The 22,216-nt window shown below is 44.4% G+C and overlaps 2 protein-coding genes across 2 annotated transcripts; both read left to right on the top strand.

The window, feature by feature from the left end:
- Nucleotides 1-475: 475 nt before the first annotated feature.
- LOC112259661 (serine/threonine-protein kinase NIM1-like) lies at nt 476-6,271 on the top strand. The gene is made up of 4 exons (XM_042329111.1): nt 476-921; nt 2,591-2,896; nt 4,093-4,361; nt 4,579-6,271. The coding sequence occupies exons 1-4, from the start codon at nt 849-851 to the stop codon at nt 5,329-5,331; spliced, it is 1,401 nt and encodes a 466-aa protein (XP_042185045.1). The 5' UTR covers nt 476-848; the 3' UTR covers nt 5,332-6,271.
- A 4,166-nt stretch (nt 6,272-10,437) lies between these two features.
- cib3 (calcium and integrin binding family member 3) lies at nt 10,438-20,263 on the top strand. Its single transcript, XM_042329563.1, has 6 exons — nt 10,438-10,615; nt 12,118-12,152; nt 12,659-12,770; nt 14,407-14,554; nt 19,062-19,257; nt 19,681-20,263. Exons 1-6 carry the CDS (start codon nt 10,565-10,567, stop codon nt 19,700-19,702), a joined length of 564 nt encoding a protein of 187 aa, XP_042185497.1. The 5' UTR covers nt 10,438-10,564; the 3' UTR covers nt 19,703-20,263.
- Nucleotides 20,264-22,216: the final 1,953 nt, after the last annotated feature.

Genomic DNA, 22,216 nt, shown 5'->3' with positions numbered 1-22,216 from the left:
AGTTGGAATGGAAGACTGTGGCTTTAGGTCCATTCCCTGTATACCCCTTTGATATGTGGGGTGAAATAAGAGTTAGGTTGTTATGTTTAGGTCAATTAGTGATTTGTCATATGTATGTGGTATAACAGTTTGTCACCACGCAGACTCCCACCTTTTGGTCCTTCATTTGATAAATGTTTATTTCCCTTACCAGGAGTGTGAGATCATTTGTAATTGACATTTCCCAGAACCCAAACTCTCCCGACCACTGTGATGCTTTCAATTGAACTCTTATATAATGTCACATGTCTGTCTGTTTGGTCTGTGACTGGGTCATGGTTGGGTCAGACAGACAGTCATAAGACGGGTCCAGTCTAGGGGTTTGAATAGCCTGTGTAGAATGTTCTGTCTGTGTGGGAGGAGCCAGACACAGAGGGGATTATGGGTATTGACATTGCAGAGTGGCAACATCTCACTGACAGTTCTAACAGGACAGACACACAGAGAGAGGGAAGGAGAGAAAGAGAAAGGAACAGGTAGAGAGAGAAAAAGAGAGAAACTAGGTGCTCTGTAGGAGAGGTTGTGATTTGTCACAACATTCCACAAAGGACAGTAGATCTATCCCAAACATCAGAGATACTTGTTTTCTTCATTTTTGTGACAGTTTATGAACGTAATAGCAATATACACGTATTTGATGAATCCATGTTCCTGTTGCATTCTACCTGTTTGTTAAGTGGATTTCTCGAGTCCTCAAACACCAGCACTGACTGAGCCCAACTACTAGGACAATTACTACATTCTTTGAGAGCTTGGAGAACTATCCAAGGACTACCAGGAACACTGTCAGCCCACCCTGACCATCAGCCATGTTTCAGAAGCAGAGGAAAAGCGTCAAAGCTGTGAGGAGCAACAAGACAGAGGCTAAAGAGAAGGTCCTTTGTGAGTAATAGTGGCTTTTGTTGATTAATTCTTATTGCAATCAATCAAATGTATTTATAAAGCCCTTTTTACGTCAGCAGATGTCACAAAGTGCTGTACAGAAACCCAGCCTAAAATCCTAAACAGCAAAGCAATGCAGATGTAGAAGCACGGTGGCTAGGATAAACTCCCTAGAAAGGCAGGAACCTAGGAAGAAACCTAGAGAGGAACCAGGCTCTGAGGGGAGGTCAGTCCTCTTCTGGCTGTGCCAGGTGGAGATTGGAAACCTAGAGAGGAACCAGGCTCTGAGGGGTGACCTGTCCTCTTCTGGCTGTGCCAGGTGAAGATTAGAAACCTAGAGAGGAACAAGTCTCCGAGGGGTGGCCAGTCCTCTTCTGGCTGTGCCAGCTGGGATTAGAAACCTAGAGAAGAACCAGGCTCTGAGGGGTGACCTGTCCTCTTCTGGCTGTGCCAGGTAGTGATTAGAAACCTAGAGAGGAACCAGGCTCTGAGGGTGACCTGTCCTCTTCTGGCTGTGCCAGGTGGAGATTGGAAACCTAGAGAGGAACCAGGCTCTGAGGGGTGACCTGTCCTCTTCTGGCTGTGCCAGGTGAAGATTAGAAACCTAGAGAGGAACCAGGCTCTGAGGGGTGACCTGTCCTCTTCTGGCTGTGCCAGGTGGAGATTAGAAACCTAGAGAGGAACCAGGCTCTGAGGGGTGACCTGTCCTCTTCTGGCTGTGCCGGGTGGAGATTAGAAACCTAGAGAAGAACCAGGCTCTGAGGGGTGACCTGTCCTCTTCTGGCTGTGCCAGGTGGAGATTAGAAACCTAGAGAAGAACCAGGCTCTGAGGGGTGACCTGTCCTCTTCTGGCTGTGCCGGGTGGAGATTAGAAACCTAGAGAAGAACCAGGCTCTGAGGGGTGACCTGTCCTCTTCTGGCTGTGCCGGGTGGAGATTAGAAACCTAGAGAAGAACCAGGCTCTGAGGGGTGGCCAGTCCTCTTCTGGCTGTGCCGGGTGGAGATTATAACAGTACATGGCCATGAAGGCCAGATTGTTCTTCAAGATGTTCAAATGTTCATAGATGACCAGCAGGGTCAAATAATAATCGCAGAGGTTGTAGAGGGTGATGTAATGTCATATTTATATGCTTAGGCCGTCATTGTAAATAAGAATTTGTTCTTAACTGACTTGCCTAGTTCAATAAAGGTTCCATTTTTCTGATTATCACAGGTTGCTAATAGACTATCACACTCCAAGTGGCTAACTCATATTTTGGGGTATCTGTACTTTACTATTTATATTTTCGACAACTTTTACTTTTACTTCACTACATTCCTAAAGAAAATAATATACATTTTACTCCATACATTTTCTGCGACACCCAAAAGTACTTGTTACATTTTGAATGCTTAGCAGGACAGGAAAATGGTGTAATTCACACACTTATCACGAGAACATCCCCATGAGAACATCACTGGTCATCCCTACTGCATCCAATCTGGCGGACTCACTAAACACACAAGCTACCCAATGGACACTTTACCATCGATAACGTTGGAAGTGTGATGAACCACGACAAGCCATTGGTGTCAGAGGTTTGGAGGTGTTTCAGTTGTTTTGAAATACTGTGAGGTCTATGTAGTGTCGTTTATGTTCTCTTCCTCTTCCTGTGTTTCTCTGGTGCAGGGAACAAAGCTCAGCAGACGATAGCTCAGCGATGTGGAGACCCGAAAGAGGGAGGGAAGGAGGAGAACGTCAAGGAGAACAAGGAGAACCAGCTGAGGTTTCGTGGGGATGCGGTGGAGGACGTTGAAGAGGTGAAGCCGGAGAGGCAGAGTGTGTTCGATAAAGCTGTCTATGACCTGGCCCACACGGAGAGGGTGATGAATGACCTGACGTTCGGAAGGAGGGTAGCCTTCTACGAGCTGAGAGGGGAGATCGGCTGTGGAAACTTCTCCCAGGTGAAACTGGGCTTTCATGACCTAACTAAAGGTGAGACACAGGCCTGGAACATGGAGCCACCTATCGGTGGTAGAAAAAGTACCAAATTGTCATGCTTGAGTAAAAGTGAAGCAAACCAGACAGCCTAATTTCCTTGTTTTTTAAAATGTTATTTTACGGATAGCCAGGGGCATGTTCCAACACATAATTTACGAATGAAGCATGTGTGTTTAGTGATTCTGCCAGATCAGAGGCAGAAGGGATGACCGGGGATGTTCTCAAGATAAAAGTGTGTGAATTTAGACCATGTTCCTTTCCTGCTAAGCATTCAACATGTAACATGTACTTTTGGTGTCAGGGAAATGTATGGAGTAAAAAGTACATTATTTTCTTTAGGAATGAAATGAAGTAAAAGTTGTCAAAAATATAAATAGTAAAGTAAAGTACAGATACGCCAAAAACGTACTTATATAGTACTTGAAAGTATTTGTAGTTAACTACTTTACATCCCTGCCACCGATACAGCGCTCACTTGTTAAATAAAAGATAAATAAAACAATTATACAAATCACACAAGTACCTCTTGTAGTTTCCTTGGAAGATTACCCATCTATATATAATGTCAAGTGATGATATATTTCATATCAACATGACTGGGATAAGGTTTGAATTCATGGACCCCCCAGAGTATGTACTTCCCTGGGGGGACACGACGTGTTAATATGGCTAGATTACATCACTAGCCCGTTTTATCTTCACAGTCTCGATCTCAAGAGCACTTTTTTCATGTGGACTCTACCAGACTCTCTAGCTGGTAGACCTGCAACTTGCCAGCCACCTTGCCAGTGTTGCCTTGCCAATGTTGCCAGTGTTTCCTTGCCAGTGTTGCCTTGCCTGTGTTGCCTTGCCGGTATTGCTAGTGTTGCCTTGCCTGTGTTGCCACACTAAGTCTGGAGGAGAACAAACTAGGCTAATCCAACATGTGAGAAAAAGCCGATGGCTATAATCTCATTAAACTTTCACTAATCCCTGTGGGATTGTCTTCAGCCACTTGCACGTGTCTCAGACTCATTCACAAGCTTATGTATTGAGTAAAGTATTGAGGACAATAGCCATAGCCAGACAAGCTGAAGAGAGATAAAGAGAGAGGATAGCTTAGTGAATTCTAAATGTGATAGCATGTCTCTAACTCTCTCCCTGTCCTGTCCCTTTCTCTCTCTTCCTCCATCTTGGATTCCAACACCCAGAGAGAGTGGCAGTTAAGATCCTGGATAAAGTCAAACTGGACAAGAGGTCCCACGTGCTGTTTGCCTCAGAGATCGGGTGCATGGAGAGGCTGTCCCACCCCAACATAGTGCGTCTGTACGAGGTGGTGGAGACGTTTAAGCGGCTGTACCTAGTGATGGAGTACGCCAGTGGAGGAGATCTGTTCTCACGCATTACCACCAGGGGTAGACTCTCAAACCTGGAAAGCAAACTCATCTTTTCCCAAATTCTGGCTGCAGTCAAACACATGGTGAGTTAGCAACAATATAGTCTTGCATTGACTCTAGCTACTACAGTGGCATAGCGCTGTAAGTCTGTCTAAACAACAATGGCACACGGAGGACGCCATTTTAAATAAGTGTTGTGTGATACATCCATGTATCCTTAGGGCCCTAACGTGCCTCACTCAGTCTCTGTGTACAAATCTTGCTTTATGTTTAAAGTATCTTCTTCTTGTCGTCTTCCAGCATGATAACAACATAGTCCACCGGGACCTGAAGGCAGAGAACGTTTTCTACACCACCACATACTGCGTCAAGGTAGGCGACTTCGGCTTCAGCACCTCCTCGCGCCCCGATGACGTCCTCACCAGCTTCTGCGGCTCCACGCCCTACGTCGCCCCAGAGCTCTTCAAGGACAAAGGCTACGTGGGCCAGTCCGCTGACGTCTGGGCCCTGGGTGTACTACTCTACTTCATGACTACAGCCATGTTACCCTTCAACGCTGCCAACCTCAGCCGGCTGAAGGTCTGCATCCTTCAGGGCTCCTTCACCATCCCAGCCTACGTGCCCGACCCCTGCCACCAGGTCATCCAGGACATCCTGAGGCCCGTGCCCGCCGACCGTCTCTCCGTGGCTCATATCATGACCTACACCTGGCTGAAGGGCATTGATTACCCCCAGGCGTACCCCTCCTCCCACCCGACCCCAGCCCACCTGGTGGAGCCCTCCAGGGTCCTGGGTACAGATGAGCTGGATGTCAAGGCAGCTCTGGCGGACCTGGGGATAACAGAGAGCCACCTGGTGAACAATGCCTGCCATGACTTGAGGAGCCCTGTGACGGGGGCCTATAGGATCCTGCTGCACCGTATCCATAAGAGGAAGAAAGTGGAGGCGGTGGGGTACAGCGCTGAGTGTCACAAAGACTTCCAGGTCAAGAGACGCTGGAGCGAGGGTACCTTACCTCTGTTGAGGCCTTCTGCTTTGTGTGTAATCATGTAGAGGGGAAGGAGTCTAGCAAATCAGACAGTTAGGAGTCTAGCCTGTCAGACAGGGAGGAGTCTAGCCTGTCAGACAGGGAGGAGTCTAGCCAGTTAGACAAGGAGGAGTCTAGCTTGTCAGACGGGGAGAAGTCTAGCCTGTCAGACGGGGAGGAGTCTAGCCAGTCAGACAAGGAGGATTCTAGCTTGTCAGACGGGGAGGAGTGTAGCCAGTCAGACGGGGAGGAGTCTAGCCTGACAGACGGGGAGGAGTCTAGCCAGTCAGACGGGGAGGAGTCTAGCCTGTCAGACGGGGAGGAGTCTAGCCAGTCAGACGGGGAGGAGTCTAGCCTGTCAGATGGGGAGGAGTCTAGCCTGTCAGACGGGGAGGAGTCTAGGCCTCATCAGACTCACTGCTAGGACAACTGTATAAATATCTGTATGTCTTATGATAAGGAGCGGCATTCAGCAGAAGAAGGACCTTGAAGCGAATGGCACTTTTAACAACACGAGACTAAATCAAATTAACGATAATGAGATGTACATAACAGTTTTTATTGGGTTGTCTCTGGTAATGTCTTGGAAGCTACTTTAACAACATGAGGCTGTACAATCACTAATATACTTGAGACTCATTCATGGAAGTTTTCTTTCTTCTGAGAAAGAAAGAGGACATTGCAATGACAAAGGATTCTTTGCCTTCAAAAAATATTTCCATGTTTTTATATTTGGAGTATTGTGATTTAGTTAAGTTTGACACAACCCACACGAAACAGTCAGTTGTAGGGTTACTTATATTGTGAAAGTTTTTTACTGTGTAAACTAAACAATCAGACAGTATTCTTATCTAATATATATTTTTTGTCATACATCCTTGTTTTTCTCATATAATCAATTGTATTATATATTTTGTGATTTGCATCATGTTTTTCACTGTCACTGTTACATTAAAATTGTTTTGTAGATAACGATAAGAAGTGATAGTGTTAATTTGTTATTTTACACAAAGAGTCTCAGTGATAATTAGCTCATTATAATGATTTCGATAATGAGTTCACTTAAAAGTGCAACAACAAAAACATATAATGTAAAACATATTTGATATTACTCTTAAAAATAACTTGAAAACACACAAAACATCTGAACAACATTCAACAAACTGCAATTTTATAACCAATGACATCGATAAAAAAAACACTAATATAATACTTGTGACAGAAAACAGGACAAGTAAATATAAAGTAGAATATGGTACTGGTGACAGGAAACAGGGTTCCAAAAGGGTTCTTCGACTGTCCCATAGGAGAACCCTTTTTGGTTCCAGGTAGAACTCTTTTTGGTTCCAGGTAGAAGCCTTTTTGGTTCTAGGTAGAACCCTTTTTGGTTCTAGGTTCTTTTTGGTTCCAGGTAGAACTCTTTTTGGTTCCAGGTAGAACTCTTTTTGGTTATAGGTAGAACCCTTTTGAGACCCCAAATACTTTTTACCTGAATCCAAAAAGGGTTATTCAAAGGATTGTCCCTATGGGGAGTGTACCCCAATGGTGACTATCTACCCAATGGTGACTATCTACCCGATGGTGACTGTCTACCCGATGGTGACTGTCTACCCGATGGTGACTGTCTACCCGATGGTGACTGTTTACCCGATGGTGACTATCTACCTGATGGTGACTATCTACCCAATGGTGACTGTCTACCCAATGGTGACTGTCTACCCAATGGTGACTATCTACCCGATGGTGAGGTCCATGTCGTTAACCTGGGCGATGAAGATTGCTGCCACAGCCTTGTAGAGCGCTGTCCTGTCCATGTTGATGGTGGAGCTCACGGGAAGGCAAACCCTCTTGTCCTCGCCATTGGTCTCTTCCAGACAAGGGAAGGTGTTGGGCAGTGTGGCAGAGCTGAGGGAATGATTCGGAAGAAAATAAGTACATTTGAATAGGATAGATGAATGAATGAATGGATGGATAAGTAGGTGGATGGAGGATTGTGTGGCTGGATGGATCAATGAATGGGATGGAGGAATGGGTGAGTGTGTGGATGGATGAATGACAGTTTCTTTTTTTCCCCCAATTTCATGGTATCCAATTGTTTTAGTAGCTACTATCTTGTCTCATCGCTACAACTCCCGTACAGGCTCGGGAGAGACGAAGGTTGAAAGTCATGCGCCCTCCGATACACAACCCAACCAAGCCGCACTGCTTCTTAACACAGCGTGCATCCAACCCAGAAGCCAGCCGCACCAATGTGTCGGAGGAAACACTGTGTACCTGGCAACCTTGGTTAGCGCGCACTGCGCCCGGCCCACCACAGGAGATGCTGGTGCACGATGAGACAAGGATTTCCCTACCGGACAAGCCCTCCCTAACCCGGACGAAGCTAGGCCAATTGTGCATTGCCCCACGGACCTCCCGGTCGCGGCCAGTTACGACAGAGCCTGGGCACGAACCCAGAGTCTCTGGTGGCACAGCTGGCGCTGCAGTACAGCGCCCTTAACCAGTGCGCCACCCGGGAGGCCCCTGGATGAATGACAGTTTCAATCATAAGACCTTCCTCAGGACCCTGAGTTCCTTCATTTATGTTATTCGGTATAATAACAAACAATAACGTTTCCCTTAAAACCACTTCCTGAAGTCAAACCAAATATCCAGTGTGTACAGTATTTCTTATGAGTAGCCTCACCTAGATGAGGTTCCCAGGGCTGTGAGTAGTGCTTGCAGCAGGCCTATTAACAAGTAGAGGGTTCCCATGTGTCATGGTGAGGTAAAGTAGAGGCAGTGTAACCAGACTGTGAACCAGCTGGCCTGTTATCACACACAGAGTGTGCAGCTGACATCCACCCACCTCTCCAAGATCTTCCCTGCTGTCAAGGACAGGATCCTCACTGGGGCGTACCTGATGGACGGAGACAAAGCAGAGGTGTGTTGCATTTATGTGCACCACTGAACATTGGAAAGAAAGAAAAAATCCCACAGGGAAACCTCTTAGAGAGCATGAACACAGCTTTAGGGCCACCCAGAATATACACAGGCAGAATGTTATCAAATGCCTTCGTTAGCAATTGCGTTCTAAAATTATTTATATAGTTATTATTGTTATTGTTATTATTTAAAAAATATATATACATAGCAAGATGGTCCAGCCCACTATTAATGTTTTGTTTACTTACCAGATGATGGTAAGTAACCTGGCACATGATGGCTTCGTTCAGGCAGTCAAAGAAGTCCTTCAGAGGTCTTCAACTCTCTCAGGACCAGACCAGACCAAAGCCGATAGAGAAGACCACTAGACCTAGGGCATTCACCCTACTGGAGGAGCCCACAACGGGCACCATGTCACCCCCCTGAACCCCTGTAGGGCTGGGTGGGCTGGAGGAGCCCACAACGGGCACCATGTCACCCCCCTGAACCCCTGTAGGGCTGGGTGGGCTGGAGGAGCCCACAACGGGCACCATGTCACCCCCCTGAACCCCTGTAGGGCTGGGTGGGCTGGAGGAGCCCACAACGGGCACCATGTCACCCCCCTGAACCCCTGTAGGGCTGGGTGGGCTGGAGGAGGAGGGCTGCTTTCTACCGTGCTGTCTTAGTACATGTGGGGTCAAATGACATTAGGAGGGCTAACTCGAAACTGCTGAAACTGGATTTGAAAGAACTGATTCTAACTCTGAAAGACTCCAAAATCGTCCGATTATTTCAAGCCCTATATCATTGCTGGGCAACAGGCTACTGGCTTTACACATCCGGCTAAAATACTACTGTAGCTCTGTTGGCATAATTTGTATAGATATCTTTGACACATTTTGGAAACAGAGGATGCTCTAGTCTACAGGAATGACGGAATCCATCCAAATGATCTTGTTGCGTGGACTTTGTCCTCATATTTCAAGGCCGCGTTGAGACAATGACTTATTATGGACCCGAGCCATGCTCCCTATCATTGTGCTACTGAATTGTTGTAGTGTTGCTGCAAATGTACATTGTCCCAGGGACGTTGAAAGTCATAATGTAAGTAATCTAATTTATGCTCCTCTATCTCTCCTGAATGCCTCTGTCAATCCAACAGGTATTGTCAGCAATCATGCGCCCATGAACCTGAGCTATACTGTGCCTTAGTAGAAAGACCACTGTGTGCAGCTCACCCTGCACTATACAAATAAATACCAATAAAACCAATATAGAGTCCCCAATAAATATCCCACATTAACATATGTAGCCAGGGAAACAAGGTTCATGAATCTGGTACTAAATGGGTATACCCAATAAACAGTCCGGTGAGTGTATATTGGGCTCTCATTATTTCTGTGAAAATATAGGGCCTACTTAAACCTTTTAAACGATGCAGTGTACTTTAATGCCAATTCAAATTAATTTATGATTCTACTCCTCAATAGTTAAGTTGGATACAACCTATTGTGCCGGCAGTTGAATGCAGGCCCTAACAGGTGGTGTTCTCATCAATGTGCCACTGCCAAGAAGAGAGGGCATGTGCAGTGACCCTAAATACCAGAACACTGGCCTTATCCAAGAGTTCACCCACGGTGTGCTGAGATGGATATCATTTCTCAACATATTGGTTGTGTCAATAATCATGTTTCAATTAACATTGGGAAAAAAACTATGTCAATATAGCCAGTAAACGTGTAGATATACAATTCTCAGAGTTATACATAAATAAAACATACATTCCTCATAATCCCTCAAAAAAGTCTTGCATGCCCACTCCCAAGCCCCAGTTGTAAAAGACAATGGCACCCTATTTCCCTGTATGGTGTACTACTTTTGACCACAGCCCCTACTTTTAACCAGGGGCTCCGGTCAAGTGTAGTCCAATATATAGGGAATAGGGTTCCATTTTGGGACACATGCAGTGTAACCTGAGAGCAGTGTGAGGCATCAGTCAGCCACAGAGCAGCACTAAAGGCTGATACAACACTGAAGGCATGCTGGAAGACAGCCCTTATTCTCTGCTGTCAAAGCGGCTGCCATTCAGATGGTGGTGGTGGTGGTGGTGGTGGTGGTGGTGGCGGTGGTGGCGGTGGTGGTGGTGGGGGGGGGAATGATGAAATGCTGCCATTATAAAGAGAACCAAAGGGCTCGGTGGCAGGAGACACCCGATCTAACCTGGCAACCTGGCCTCCCTTTGTCCCCCCATGCCGCCATTTCATATCTGACATATCCACAGTCCACCACACCACAGGCCTGCCTTCATACTGATACGTGCCATGGCACAGAGGCACCAGGGTGGTGGGCTGAGAAATGGGGAATAAGCAGACAATCTTCACGGCGCAGCAGCTTGATGCGTATCAGGTCGGTGTGTGTGTGTTTGTGTTTGAGTGTGTGTGTGTGTGTGTGTGTGTGTATTTATTTAACCCCCTCAGTGTGGTGATGACTAACTTTCTTCAGATAGCTTGTTGATTGAGACAAATTGCTTCACCCGTCTAGCTTGGTGTTGCTTTCATGTGGGTACTGTAATTAGTGAATGGGGGTATTGTAATTTGTGATTGGGGTACTGTAATTAGTGAAGGGGGTATTGTAATTTGTGATTGGGATACTGTAATTAGTGGAAGGGGGTACTGTAATTAGTGAATGGGGGTATTGTTATTTGTGATTGGGGTACTGTAATTAGTGAATTGGGGGGTACTGTAATAAGTGGAAGGGGTACTGTATTGTTATTTGTGATTGGGGGGTACTGTAATTAGTGGATTGGGTACTGTAATTAGTGGATGGGGGTACTGTAATTAGTGATTAGGGATGGGGGTACTGTAATTAGTGGATGGGGTACTGTAATTAGTGGATGGGGTACTGTAATTAGTGGATGGGGGTACTGTAATTAGTGAATGGGGGGGGGTACTGTAATTAGTGGATGGGGGTACTGTAATTAGTGGATGGGGTACTGTAATTAGTGAATGGGAGTACTGTAATTAGTGGATGGGGGTAATTAGTGGATACTGTAATTAGTGGATGGGGGTACTGTAATTAGTGGATGGGGGTACTGTAATTAGTGGATGGGGGTACTGTAATTAGTGGATGGGGTACTGTAATTAGTGAATGGGGATGGGGTACTGTAATTAGTGGATGGGGGTACTGTAATTAGTGGATGGGGGGGTACTGTAATTAGTGGATGGGGGTACTGTAATTAGTGGATGGGGTACTGTAATTAGTGAATGGGGGTACTGTAATTAGTGGAATTAGTGGATGGGGGTACTGTAATTAGTGGATGGGTGTACTGTAATTAGTGGATGGGGGTACTGTAATTAGTGGATGGGGTACTGTAATTAGTGGATGGGGTACTGTAATTAGTGAATGGAGTGCATTGATACAAAACACAGGTCTTGGCACACTTCCTTTGCAGCTGTGAGCTGAGAAAACAGACACAGCAACAGACACAGAGAAATGGTCAAGTGCCTAATGTGATGTTATGGACCACAGCTGTGTGGTCTTATTCAGGTCTGACAAACCAAAGCTAGTGAGACAACCACAGCTCAATGTTTAATCTGAGCCACAAGTCACTTTCTTAAAATGAAAAAGGAACCTCTTGAATTGTTGCAGCTGTGAATCATAATTTTAAAAAAATAGTGTTTTGGGACTCCTGAGTGGCGCAGCGGTCTAAGGCACTACATCTCAGTGCTAGAGGCATCACTACAGACACTGGTTCGATTCCAGGGTAGGGTTTGGCCGGGGTAGGGTTCGGCCGGTGTAGGGTTCGGCCGGGATAGGCCATCATTGTTAATAACAATGTCCTCTTAACTGGCTTGCCTACTACAATAACGATGAAATAACATACATTTAAAAAAATGTTGCATTTGCAGGACTGCACATTCTTCACAAGGAAGGAAATTCTAAGGTGAGAGGAAGCTCCTACATGATGATTTGAACTAGTTAACTATTCAGTATAACTAACTAAGCCTAGGCAGAATATGACACTTAACCACTGATAAGTTCTTAACCACTTTCAAATGTAGCTGCTTGGATTTTGTTCAGTTCTGCATCGTGAAACCTTTCACTAGGATGAAAGTTATTCTGTACACACACACACACACACACATGTAACAGTAGACCAAAGATACTGGGACATACATACTGTATTGTTATCTGAGCTCACATGTCAAAACAAAAGCCTGAGACCAACGCTTCTGCTTTACACATTGCTTAGGTTGAATATACTGTATCTACTGCAGTTTCAACAAAGTTGTTTACTAGAATTTAACAGTACATTTATATTTGTTCACTTCACAAATTGACCTGCTATTCTTTGAAATCTCTTATTATTTGATTTGATATAGAAAGTGGATATTATCCAGTCTGCACATCTGATATACTTCAGGTTCAACTTTCTTTCCCCCCTCCTAGACTATTCGACCGTTATCGAGACTTGGCACCACAGCTCGTTCCTCTCGACTACACAGACCAGCCAGATGTGAGGCTACCATACGAGCTCATTGGCAGCATGCCAGAACTGAAGGTATACCCTCTGTCCCGTGTTTGCACACACATATTAGTGGATAAGTCCCAAATGACAACTTGTTCCCTTTCTACTGCACCTGTTTTGACCCTAAACGCTATCTAGGGCATAGGGTACAATTTAGAATGTGTCCATCCATTATTAATACACAACTAATTGACAGTAGTCTTTTTTATTTTTTTATTTTTTATTTCACCTTTATTTAACCAGGTAGGCTAGTTGAGAACAAGTTCTCATTTGCAACTGCGACCTGGCCAAGATAAAGCATAGCAGTGTGAACAGACAACACAGAGTTACACATGGAGTAAACAATTAACAAGTCAATAACACAGTAGAAAAAAAAGGGGAGTCTATATACATTGTGTGCAAAAGACATGAGGAGGTAGGCTAATAATTACAATTTTGCAGATTAACACTGGAGTGATAAATGATCAGATGGACATGTACAGGTAGAGATATTGGTGTGCAAAAGAGCAGAAAAGTAAATAAATAAAAACAGTATGGGGATGAGGTAGGTGAAAATGGGTGGGCTGTTTACCAATAGACTATGTACAGCTGCAGCGATCGGTTAGCTGCTCAGATAGCAGATGTTTGAAGTTGGTGAGGGAGATAAAAGTCTCCAACTTCAGCGATTTTTGCAATTCGTTCCAGTCACAGGCAGCAGATTACTGGAACGAAAGGCGGCCAAATGAGGTGTTGGCTTTAGGGATGATCAGTGAGATGCACCTGCTGGAGCGCGTGCTACGGATGGGTGTTGCCATCGTGACCAGTGAACTGAGATAAGGCGGAGCTTTACCTAGCATGGACTTGTAGATGACCTGGAGCCAGTGGGTCTGGCGACGAATATGTAGCGAGGGCCAGCCGACTAGAGCATACAAGTCGCAGTGGTGGGTGGTATAAGGTGCTTTAGTGACAAAACGGATGGCACTGTGATAAACTGCATCCAGTTTGCTGAGTAGAGTGTTGGAAGCAATTTTGTAGATGACATCGCCAAAGTCGAGGATCGGTAGGATAGTCAGTTTTACTAGGGTAAGTTTGGCGGCGTGAGTGAAGGAGGCTTTGTTGCGGAATAGAAAGCCGACTCTTGATTTGATTTTCGATTGGAGATGTTTGATATGAGTCTGGAAGGAGAGTTTACAGTCTAGCCAGACACCTAGGTACTTATAGATGTCCACATATTCAAGGTCGGAACCATCCAGGGTGGTGATGCTGGTCAGGCGTGCGGGTGCAGGCAGCGAACGGTTGAAAAGCATGCATTTGGTTTTACTAGCGTTTAAGAGCAGTTGGAGGCCACGGAAGGAGTGTTGTATGGCTATGAAGCTCGTTTGGAGGTTAGATAGCACCGTGTCCAAGGACTCTGAACGGTTGGCTATATGTTATCTGACTCTAATAAACCACAAGAAGGCCAGGGCGACCTACAGAGCACTGAGTACGACTGGGTCCACTATGAGCTTCTTTACATATACACACACTTCCTCACAACGACAACAGCAGAAACAACTGATATCGACGCAGTACTCTTGTATTTCCTATCCTGTCCCTTCTGGCTTATTCCCTGTGATTGTGTTAGCTCCCCCAAAGGGAACGTCAAAGCTTTAGCTCAGCGTGCTAACGCAGTCAATGTGTCTCTCCTCAGGACAACCCGTTCCGCCAGAGGATCGCTGAGGTTTTCTCGGAGGACGGAGAGGGAAACATGACCCTGGATGACTTCCTGGATATGTTCTCCGTGCTGAGTGAGATGGCTCCACGAGATCTGAAAGCCTACTATGCATTTAAAATCTACGGTTAGTGTGTGAGATGTGTATGCCTTTAATAACATCTACCTTCAGCAGGTCAGAAATACTTCTGGTTTGCTCTCAAAACAGTTTTGGTTATGTGAAACAATCTGCCCAGCAAGAAATAATATCATTTTAACATAATCAGAAACTTGATGTTTGGTATTTGGAGTTTTGGTATTTTATTAGGATCCCCATTGGCTGTTGGTATTTTATTAGGATCCCCATTGGCTGTTGCAAAAGCAGCAGCTACACTTCCTGGGGTCCAACACAGAACAGGACACATGATATAATACAGAACATTAAATAGACAAGAACAGCTCAAGGACAGAACTACATAAATAGCTACATATTAATACACACAGAATATCTAGGTCCAATAGGGGAGAGGCGTTGTGTCGTGAGGTGTTTCTTCATCTGTTTTTTAAAAACCAGGTTTGCTGTTTATTTGAGCAATATGAGATGGAACGGAGTTTGATACAAAATGGCTCTATGAAATACTGTACGCTATCTTGAATTTGTTCTGGATTTAGGGACTGTGAAAAGATCCCTGTTGGCATGTCTGGTGGGATAAGCCTGTGTGTCAGAGCCAGTGGTGAGCCATGGCATCATAATGATGGTAATAAGAGGTGGATTAATTCGGGTGGGACTGTGTAGGACCTCACTGAAGGCCCAGGCCCACGGCACACCACTGGTCAGAGCTGTGTCTAAGTTGACTATGCAAACAATTTGGGATTTTCAACACAATGTTTCTAAATAGAAAGAAGAAGTGATGCAGTCAGTCTCTCCTCAACTCTTAGCCAAGAGAGACTGGCAGCATAGTATTTATATCAGCCCTCTGATTACAATGAAGAGCAAGATGCCCCGCTCTGTTCTGGGCCAGCTGCAGCTTCACTAGGTCTTCCCTTGCAGCACTGGACCACACGACTGGACAATAATCAAGATCAGACAAAACTAGAGCCTGCAGAATTTCTGGAGTGTGGTGTCAAAAAAGCGGAGCATCTCTGTATTACGGACAGACCTCTCCCCATCTTTACAACCATTGAATCTATATGTTTTGACCATGACAGTTTACAATCTAAGGTAACGCCAAGTCATTTAGTCTCCTCAACTTGTTCAACAGCCACACCATTCATTACCAGATTCTGCTGAGATCTAGAACTTAGGGAATGATTTGTACCAAATACAATGCTTTTAGTTTTAGAGATGTTCAGGATCAGTTTATTACTGGCCACCCATTCCAAAAACAGACTGTAACTCTTTGTTAAGGGTTTCAGGGATTTCATTAGCTATGGTTGCTGATGTGTATATGGTTGAATCATAAGCATACATGGACACACATGCTTTGTTTAATGCCAGTGGCAGGTCATTGGTAAACATAGAAAAGAGTAGAGGGCCTAGAGAGCTGCCCTGCGGTACACCACACTTTACATGTTTGACATTAGGGAAGCATCCATTTAAAGATAACCCCTTGAGTTCTATTAGATAGATAGCTCTGAATCCATGATATGGCAGAGGCTGAAAAGCCAAAACACATACATTTTTTCAACAACAGGTTATGGTCAATAATATCAAAGGCTGCACTGAAATCTAACAGCACAGTTCCCACAATCCTTTTATTATCAATTTATTTCAACCAATCATCAGTCATTTGTGTCAGCGCAGTACATGTTGAGTGCACTTCTCTATAAGCATGCTTAAAGTCTGTTGTTAATTTGTTTACAGAGAAATAGCATTGTATTTGGTGAAACACAATTTTTTCCAACAGTTTGCTAAGAGCTGGCAGCAAGCTGATAGGTCTGATGTTAGAACCAGTAAAGGTTGCTTTACCATTCTTGGGTAGCGGAATGACTTTGGCTTCCCTCCAGGCCTGAGGACAAAGACTTTCCTCTAGACTCAGATTAAAGATATGACAGATAGGAGTGGCTATAGAGTCAGCTACCCTCCTCAGTAGGAGTGGCTATAGAGTCAGCTACCATCCTCAGTAGGAGTGGCTATAGAGTCAGCTACCATCCTCAGTAGGAGTGGCTATAGAGTCAGCTACCCTCCTCAGTAGGAGTGGCTATAGAGTCAGCTACCATCCTCAGTAGGAGTGGCTATAGAGTCAGCTACCATCCTCAGTAGGAGTGGCTATAGAGTCAGCTACCCTCCTCAGTAGGAGTGGCTATAGAGTCAGCTACCATCCTCAGTAGGAGTGGCTATAGAGTCAGCTACCCTCCTGAGTAGGAGTGGCTATAGAGTCAGCTACCATCCTCAGTAGGAGTGGCTATAGAGTCAGCTACCATCCTCAGTAGGAGTGGCTATAGAGTCAGCTACCATCCTCAGTAGGAGTGGCTATAGAGTCAGCTACCCTCCTCAGTAGGAGTGGCTATAGAGTCAGCTACCCTCCTCAGTAGGAGTGGCTATAGAGTCAGTAGGAGTGGCTATAGAGTCAGCTACCCTCCTCAGTAGGAGTGACTATAGAGTCAGCTACCCTCCTCAGTAGGAGTGGCTATAGAGTCAGTAGGAGTGGCTGTAGAGTCAGTAGGAGTGGCTATAGAGTCAGTAGGAGTGGCTATAGAGTCAGTAGGAGTGGCTATAGAGTCAGTAGGAGTGGCTATAGAGTCAGTAGGAGTGGCTATAGAGTCAGCTACCCTCCTCAGTAGGAGTGGCTATAGAGTCAGCTACCATCCTCAGTAGGAGTGGCTATAGAGTCAGCTACCATCCTCAGTAGAAGTGGCTATAGAGTCAGCTACCATCCTCAGTAGGAGTGGCTATAGAGTCAGCTACCATCCTCAGTAGGAGTGGCTATAGAGTCAGCTACCCTCCTCAGTAGGAGTGGCTATAGAGTCAGTAGGAGTGGCTATAGAGTCAGTAGGAGTGGCTATAGAGCAGCTACCCTCCTCAGTAGGAGTGACTATAGAGTCAGCTACCCTCCTCAGTAGGAGTGGCTATAGAGTCAGTAGGAGTGGCTGTAGAGTCAGTAGGAGTGGCTATAGAGTCAGTAGGAGTGGCTATAGAGTCAGTCGGAGTGGCTATAGAGTCAGTAGGAGTGGCTATAGAGTCAGTAGGAGTGGCTATAGAGTCAGTAGGAGTGGCTATAGAGTCAGTAGGAGTGGCTATAGAGTCAGCTACCCTCCTCAGTAGGAGTGGCTATAGAGTCAGCTACCCTCCTCAGTAGGAGTGGCTATAGAGTCAGTAGGAGTGGCTATAGAGTCAGTAGGAGTGGCTATAGAGTCAGAGGACTGGCTATAGAGTCAGCCCCCTCCTCAGTAGGAGTGGCTATAGAGTCAGCTACCCTCCTCAGTAGGAGTGGTTATAGAGTCAGCTACCATCCTCAGTAGGAGTGGCTATAGAGTCAGTAGGAGTGGCTATAGAGTCAGCTACCCTCCTCAGTAGGAGTGGCTATAGAGTCAGTAGGAGTGGCTATAGAGTCAGCTACCCTCCTCAGTAGGAGTGGCTATAGAGTCAGTAGGAGTGGCTATAGAGTCAGTAGGAGTGGCTATAGAGTCAGTAGGAGTGGCTATAGAGTCAGTAGGAGTGGCTATAGAGTCAGCTACCCTCCTCAGTAGCTTTCCATCTAAGTTCTCAATGCCAGGAGGTTTGTCATTATTGATTGATAACAATAATTGTTCCACCTCTCCCACACTAACTATACAAAATTCTAACTTGCAATGCTTTTCCTTCATTATTAGTTTTTTTATGCGTGAATACGATGGCTCACTGTTCGTTGTTGACATTTCCTGTGAAGTTCGCCAATGAAGTAATCATTCAAATAATTGGCAACATCAAATAGTTTTGTGATAAATATGCCATCTGATTCGATGAAAGATTTGCAGTAAGTCAGCCAGTCAGATGCAGTGCAGCCAGACTTATTAGCCACTCATTTTGCCCCATCTCTGTGAATGATTGATAAGAGCATTATAGAGGGGCCCAAACACGCTCTATGGACAAGGCAGGCCTGTACAAAAAAAAGGCCTTGCACGGTCTGTGTTGCTAGAGTCACCCTAATTAACTGGCGATGACAGATGACGTTTCACCGCAGGCGGCTATGCAGTGACATGACCGCGGTCATGGGTCAATAAAACGCAAAGGAAGGCTCTGTTTGGAATTGTTTAGTTACAAGACAAAAAGGGAAGTCTATGCTTCCCGAAAAGCACCCTAGCCTAGTGTTCAGAGCGTTGGGTCAGTAACCAAAGGTTGCTGAATCAAATCCCTGAGCTGACAAGGTAAAAATCTGTTATTCTGCTCCTGAGCAAGGCAGTTAACCCACTGTTCCACAGGCGCTGAAGACATGGATGTTGATTTAAGGCAGCCCCCTGTACCTCTCTGATTCAGAGGGGTTGGGTTAAATGCAGAAGACACATTTCAGTTGTACAACTGACTAGGTATCCCTCTTTCCCTTTAGTACACTGCTACTACCAGGGACCAAAGTAAGCTGTAAACTAAAAGAGGGGAATGTGAACTTTAATCTTTAACTGATCATTTGAATAATGACATCCTACTACTGTTTCTGTTCCTCCTCCAATCCTCTCAGACTTCAACAATGATGACTTCCTGTGTAAGTCTGACCTGGAGAAGACGCTGAACAAGCTGACGCGGAATGAGCTAACTGAGGACGAGGTCAGGATGGTATGTGAGAAGGTGATCGACGAGGCCGACCTGGACAACGATGGACGTCTCTCACTGGAGGACTTCCAGCACATGATCGTCCGTGCTCCAGACTTCCTCAGGTCTGCAGTAGTTGTCACCTAACCAATGGCCAAGTGTTTTTTTTCCTGGGCAGTTCTTAACTTTAATTTAGCCAAACAACTGGGAACTCAGGAAAAAAATAATCTTGGACTGGGAAAATCATGACATCAGTGATCTTTAGGTCGGAGAAGTCAGAGCTCTAGGATGATGTCAGAGTTTCCGACTTGTAATTCTGAGTTGGATGACTTTTCAAAACAATTTTTTGCAGTTCTGAGTTGTCTTGAACGCACTGAAGTAGGAGTTTTCCCACTTCTGAGTTGTCGTCAACGCACTGAAGTAGGAGGTTTCCCAATTCTGAGCTGTCTTGAACGCACTGAAGTAGGAGGTTTCCCAGTTCTGAGTGTTCTTGAATGCAGCATAACTTATTTAGAACAAATTCTAACATGTTGACTTTTCTTCCACAGCACCTTCCATATAAGGATATGAAGACTAAAGAGATGCCATGGACACTACCACCATGGATCCAAACATTTTCTCTACCAAAGATGTTATAGGGACCTTTAAAGTGTGCACTATGCAGGCTTAGGCTAGTTGTTTTTTACTTTGATGTAGGCCGGAGACAGACCACTGACCTGTTGACAGCTGAATAGTCTATTATTATAGAGCTATTGTAGCTATCAGGACAGGGCTCATTAGCTATGACGGCCAACAGTTGATTTGTATTCTCTTCTATGAAGGCTCAGTTACACCAGGCTTTAAAATAAACATCTTCCCCCATATTCCACTGAACCATGGAGGGGCAGTGGAGGGTGAGGCATCTGTGTCATGTATGAATTAACGCTCCATTATAAAATCATGGGTTCAGCTAACAGTCAATTGTGCTAAATCATTCTGGATACATTCATACAATGTCAATTAAAGAGGCAATCTGAGGTTGAAACAACAACAAAGCGGTCGTGCACCCCAACTCCTCTTTGGTAAACAGCTGAGGGACGGGGCTGTAGAAATGTAACTACTCTCAAATTCATGGATGAAGCTATGGATGCAAGGACCGACCATCCATGAGATCAAAATTATAGTTTCAAGCTATACCGTGTTTGTTTACAATTATATTGTTTACATTTTTTTTTTGTAAAACAAGCTTGTATTTGGGGTTCTGATGGGGTAAGACAGTCAAACTAAGCTCATGAGGAATGTATATGTTTATTCTTCAAGAATCAGTGACTATATATTAAGATTAAAGTCCAAAAATGTATGTACCAATTCCAGACTGCCCCTTTGAAGAAAAAAAATGATGACTCACAGCTCTTTAAAATTATTATATTTTATTCAATCAAAGTGCAAATATCTACAAAACTGTAGATCAATTTCAATATGATTGTATTAAGTACAGTACAATTACAGTAGATCTCTTCTCTCTTTTGAATGTGATATATTAAAAACAGCATTTTATATTTTCTTAAAATGTCATTTCTTTCTCATGGTGTACCTCACAATCAACAATGGAATAAAAATGTGGTCAAAAAAAAAGCAATGTAAGTGACATGCATTTAGGGGGGTGAACTCTGACTTTTCCTAAACCTACATTTCCACTCAGCCATGCATTGGTGTCAAGTGGAAGTTCGCCACGTACTGACAGAAAGAACAAGGAGGGATGGATAACACATTTTAGAGGTCGTTTTGGCAGAAAATGTTTTGACTAAAATGACACACACCTGTCTTTTTCTACACTGTTGTAAAGATGTCAAGCTATCAAAATAAAAAAGATAAAAGTAGTCTCCTTTGTGCTCACCTCTACTGTCCGTAGCCACTGGAAGTGGTTTGGGGGTGGCTGTGCTGCAGTTTTTGCCGGGATTGAAGACATCTATATCTGTCCACTAATACAGGACTAGTAAAGACCCAGAGCACTACCTTTGTGAATTTTTTTTAAACTAAATGTATTTGAGTGTTTACCAGCATTTGTAACTTCAGTCTGATAATTATCTTTACAAAACAGTTAATCTGATAATAGTTGTGGAATATAAAAGTACTCGCCTGATATATGTTTTCCAGTTTCTTCAAATGCTTTGCAAATGAAACTTATTTCTATGTGTAAACTGAAATGGTCTATTCATTCCTCTTCTATTTTAGTAGACACTCTGAAACAGAGCAATTTACAGTAGTGGGTGTATATATTTTCATACTGGTCCCCTGTGGGAATCGAACCCACAACCCTAGCATTACAAGTACCATACATGCTCTACTAACTGAGCCACATTATCACATCACATTACTGTAGTGGTCATTGTTTTTCTTCATGGTGATAGAAAGTCTACAGGTACAAACCTAGATTATCAGCCTACTGTATGTACAATACAGTAATGTACATTTACATTGTGGTTTGTAAGGATGGGAAATTAATACTGCACAAAAATGGGTTGATTTCCATGTTATTTGATCAAGAAAAATCTATGTTTTTATCTTTGTCCATAACTTTGCACCTTTTGATGTGAATGTTTGAGGACAGGTTTATTTATTTCTGGATTCCATTAGAATGACATCACAGAGAAAGAGACAGGGTTGTGTTCTTTCTGGATTCCGTTAGAATGACATCACAGAGAAAGAGACAGGGTTGTGTTCTTTCTGGATTCCATGAGAATGACATCACAGAGAAAGAGACAGGGTTGTGTTCTTTCTGGATTCCATTAGAATGACATCACAGAGAAAGAGACAGGGTTTTGTTCTTTCTGGATTCCATTAGAATGACATCACAGAGAACGAGACAGGGTTGTGTTCTTTCTGGATTCCATTAGAATGACATCACAGAGAAAGAGACAGGGTTGTGTTCTGTCTGGATTCCATTAGAATGACATCACAGAGAAAGAGACAGGGTTGTGTTCTTTCTGGATTCCATTAGAATGACATCACAGAGAAAGAGACAGGGTTGTGTTCTTTCTGGATTCCATTAGAATGACATCACAGAGAAAGAGGCAGGGTTGTGTTCTTTCTGGATTCCATTAG

Source organism: Oncorhynchus tshawytscha, linkage group LG10, assembly GCF_018296145.1.
Source record: "Oncorhynchus tshawytscha isolate Ot180627B linkage group LG10, Otsh_v2.0, whole genome shotgun sequence".
Lineage (NCBI taxonomy): Eukaryota > Metazoa > Chordata > Actinopteri > Salmoniformes > Salmonidae > Oncorhynchus > Oncorhynchus tshawytscha.
Note: the sequence above shows the minus strand (reverse complement) of the source record. Positions and strands in the feature narration are given on the sequence as shown.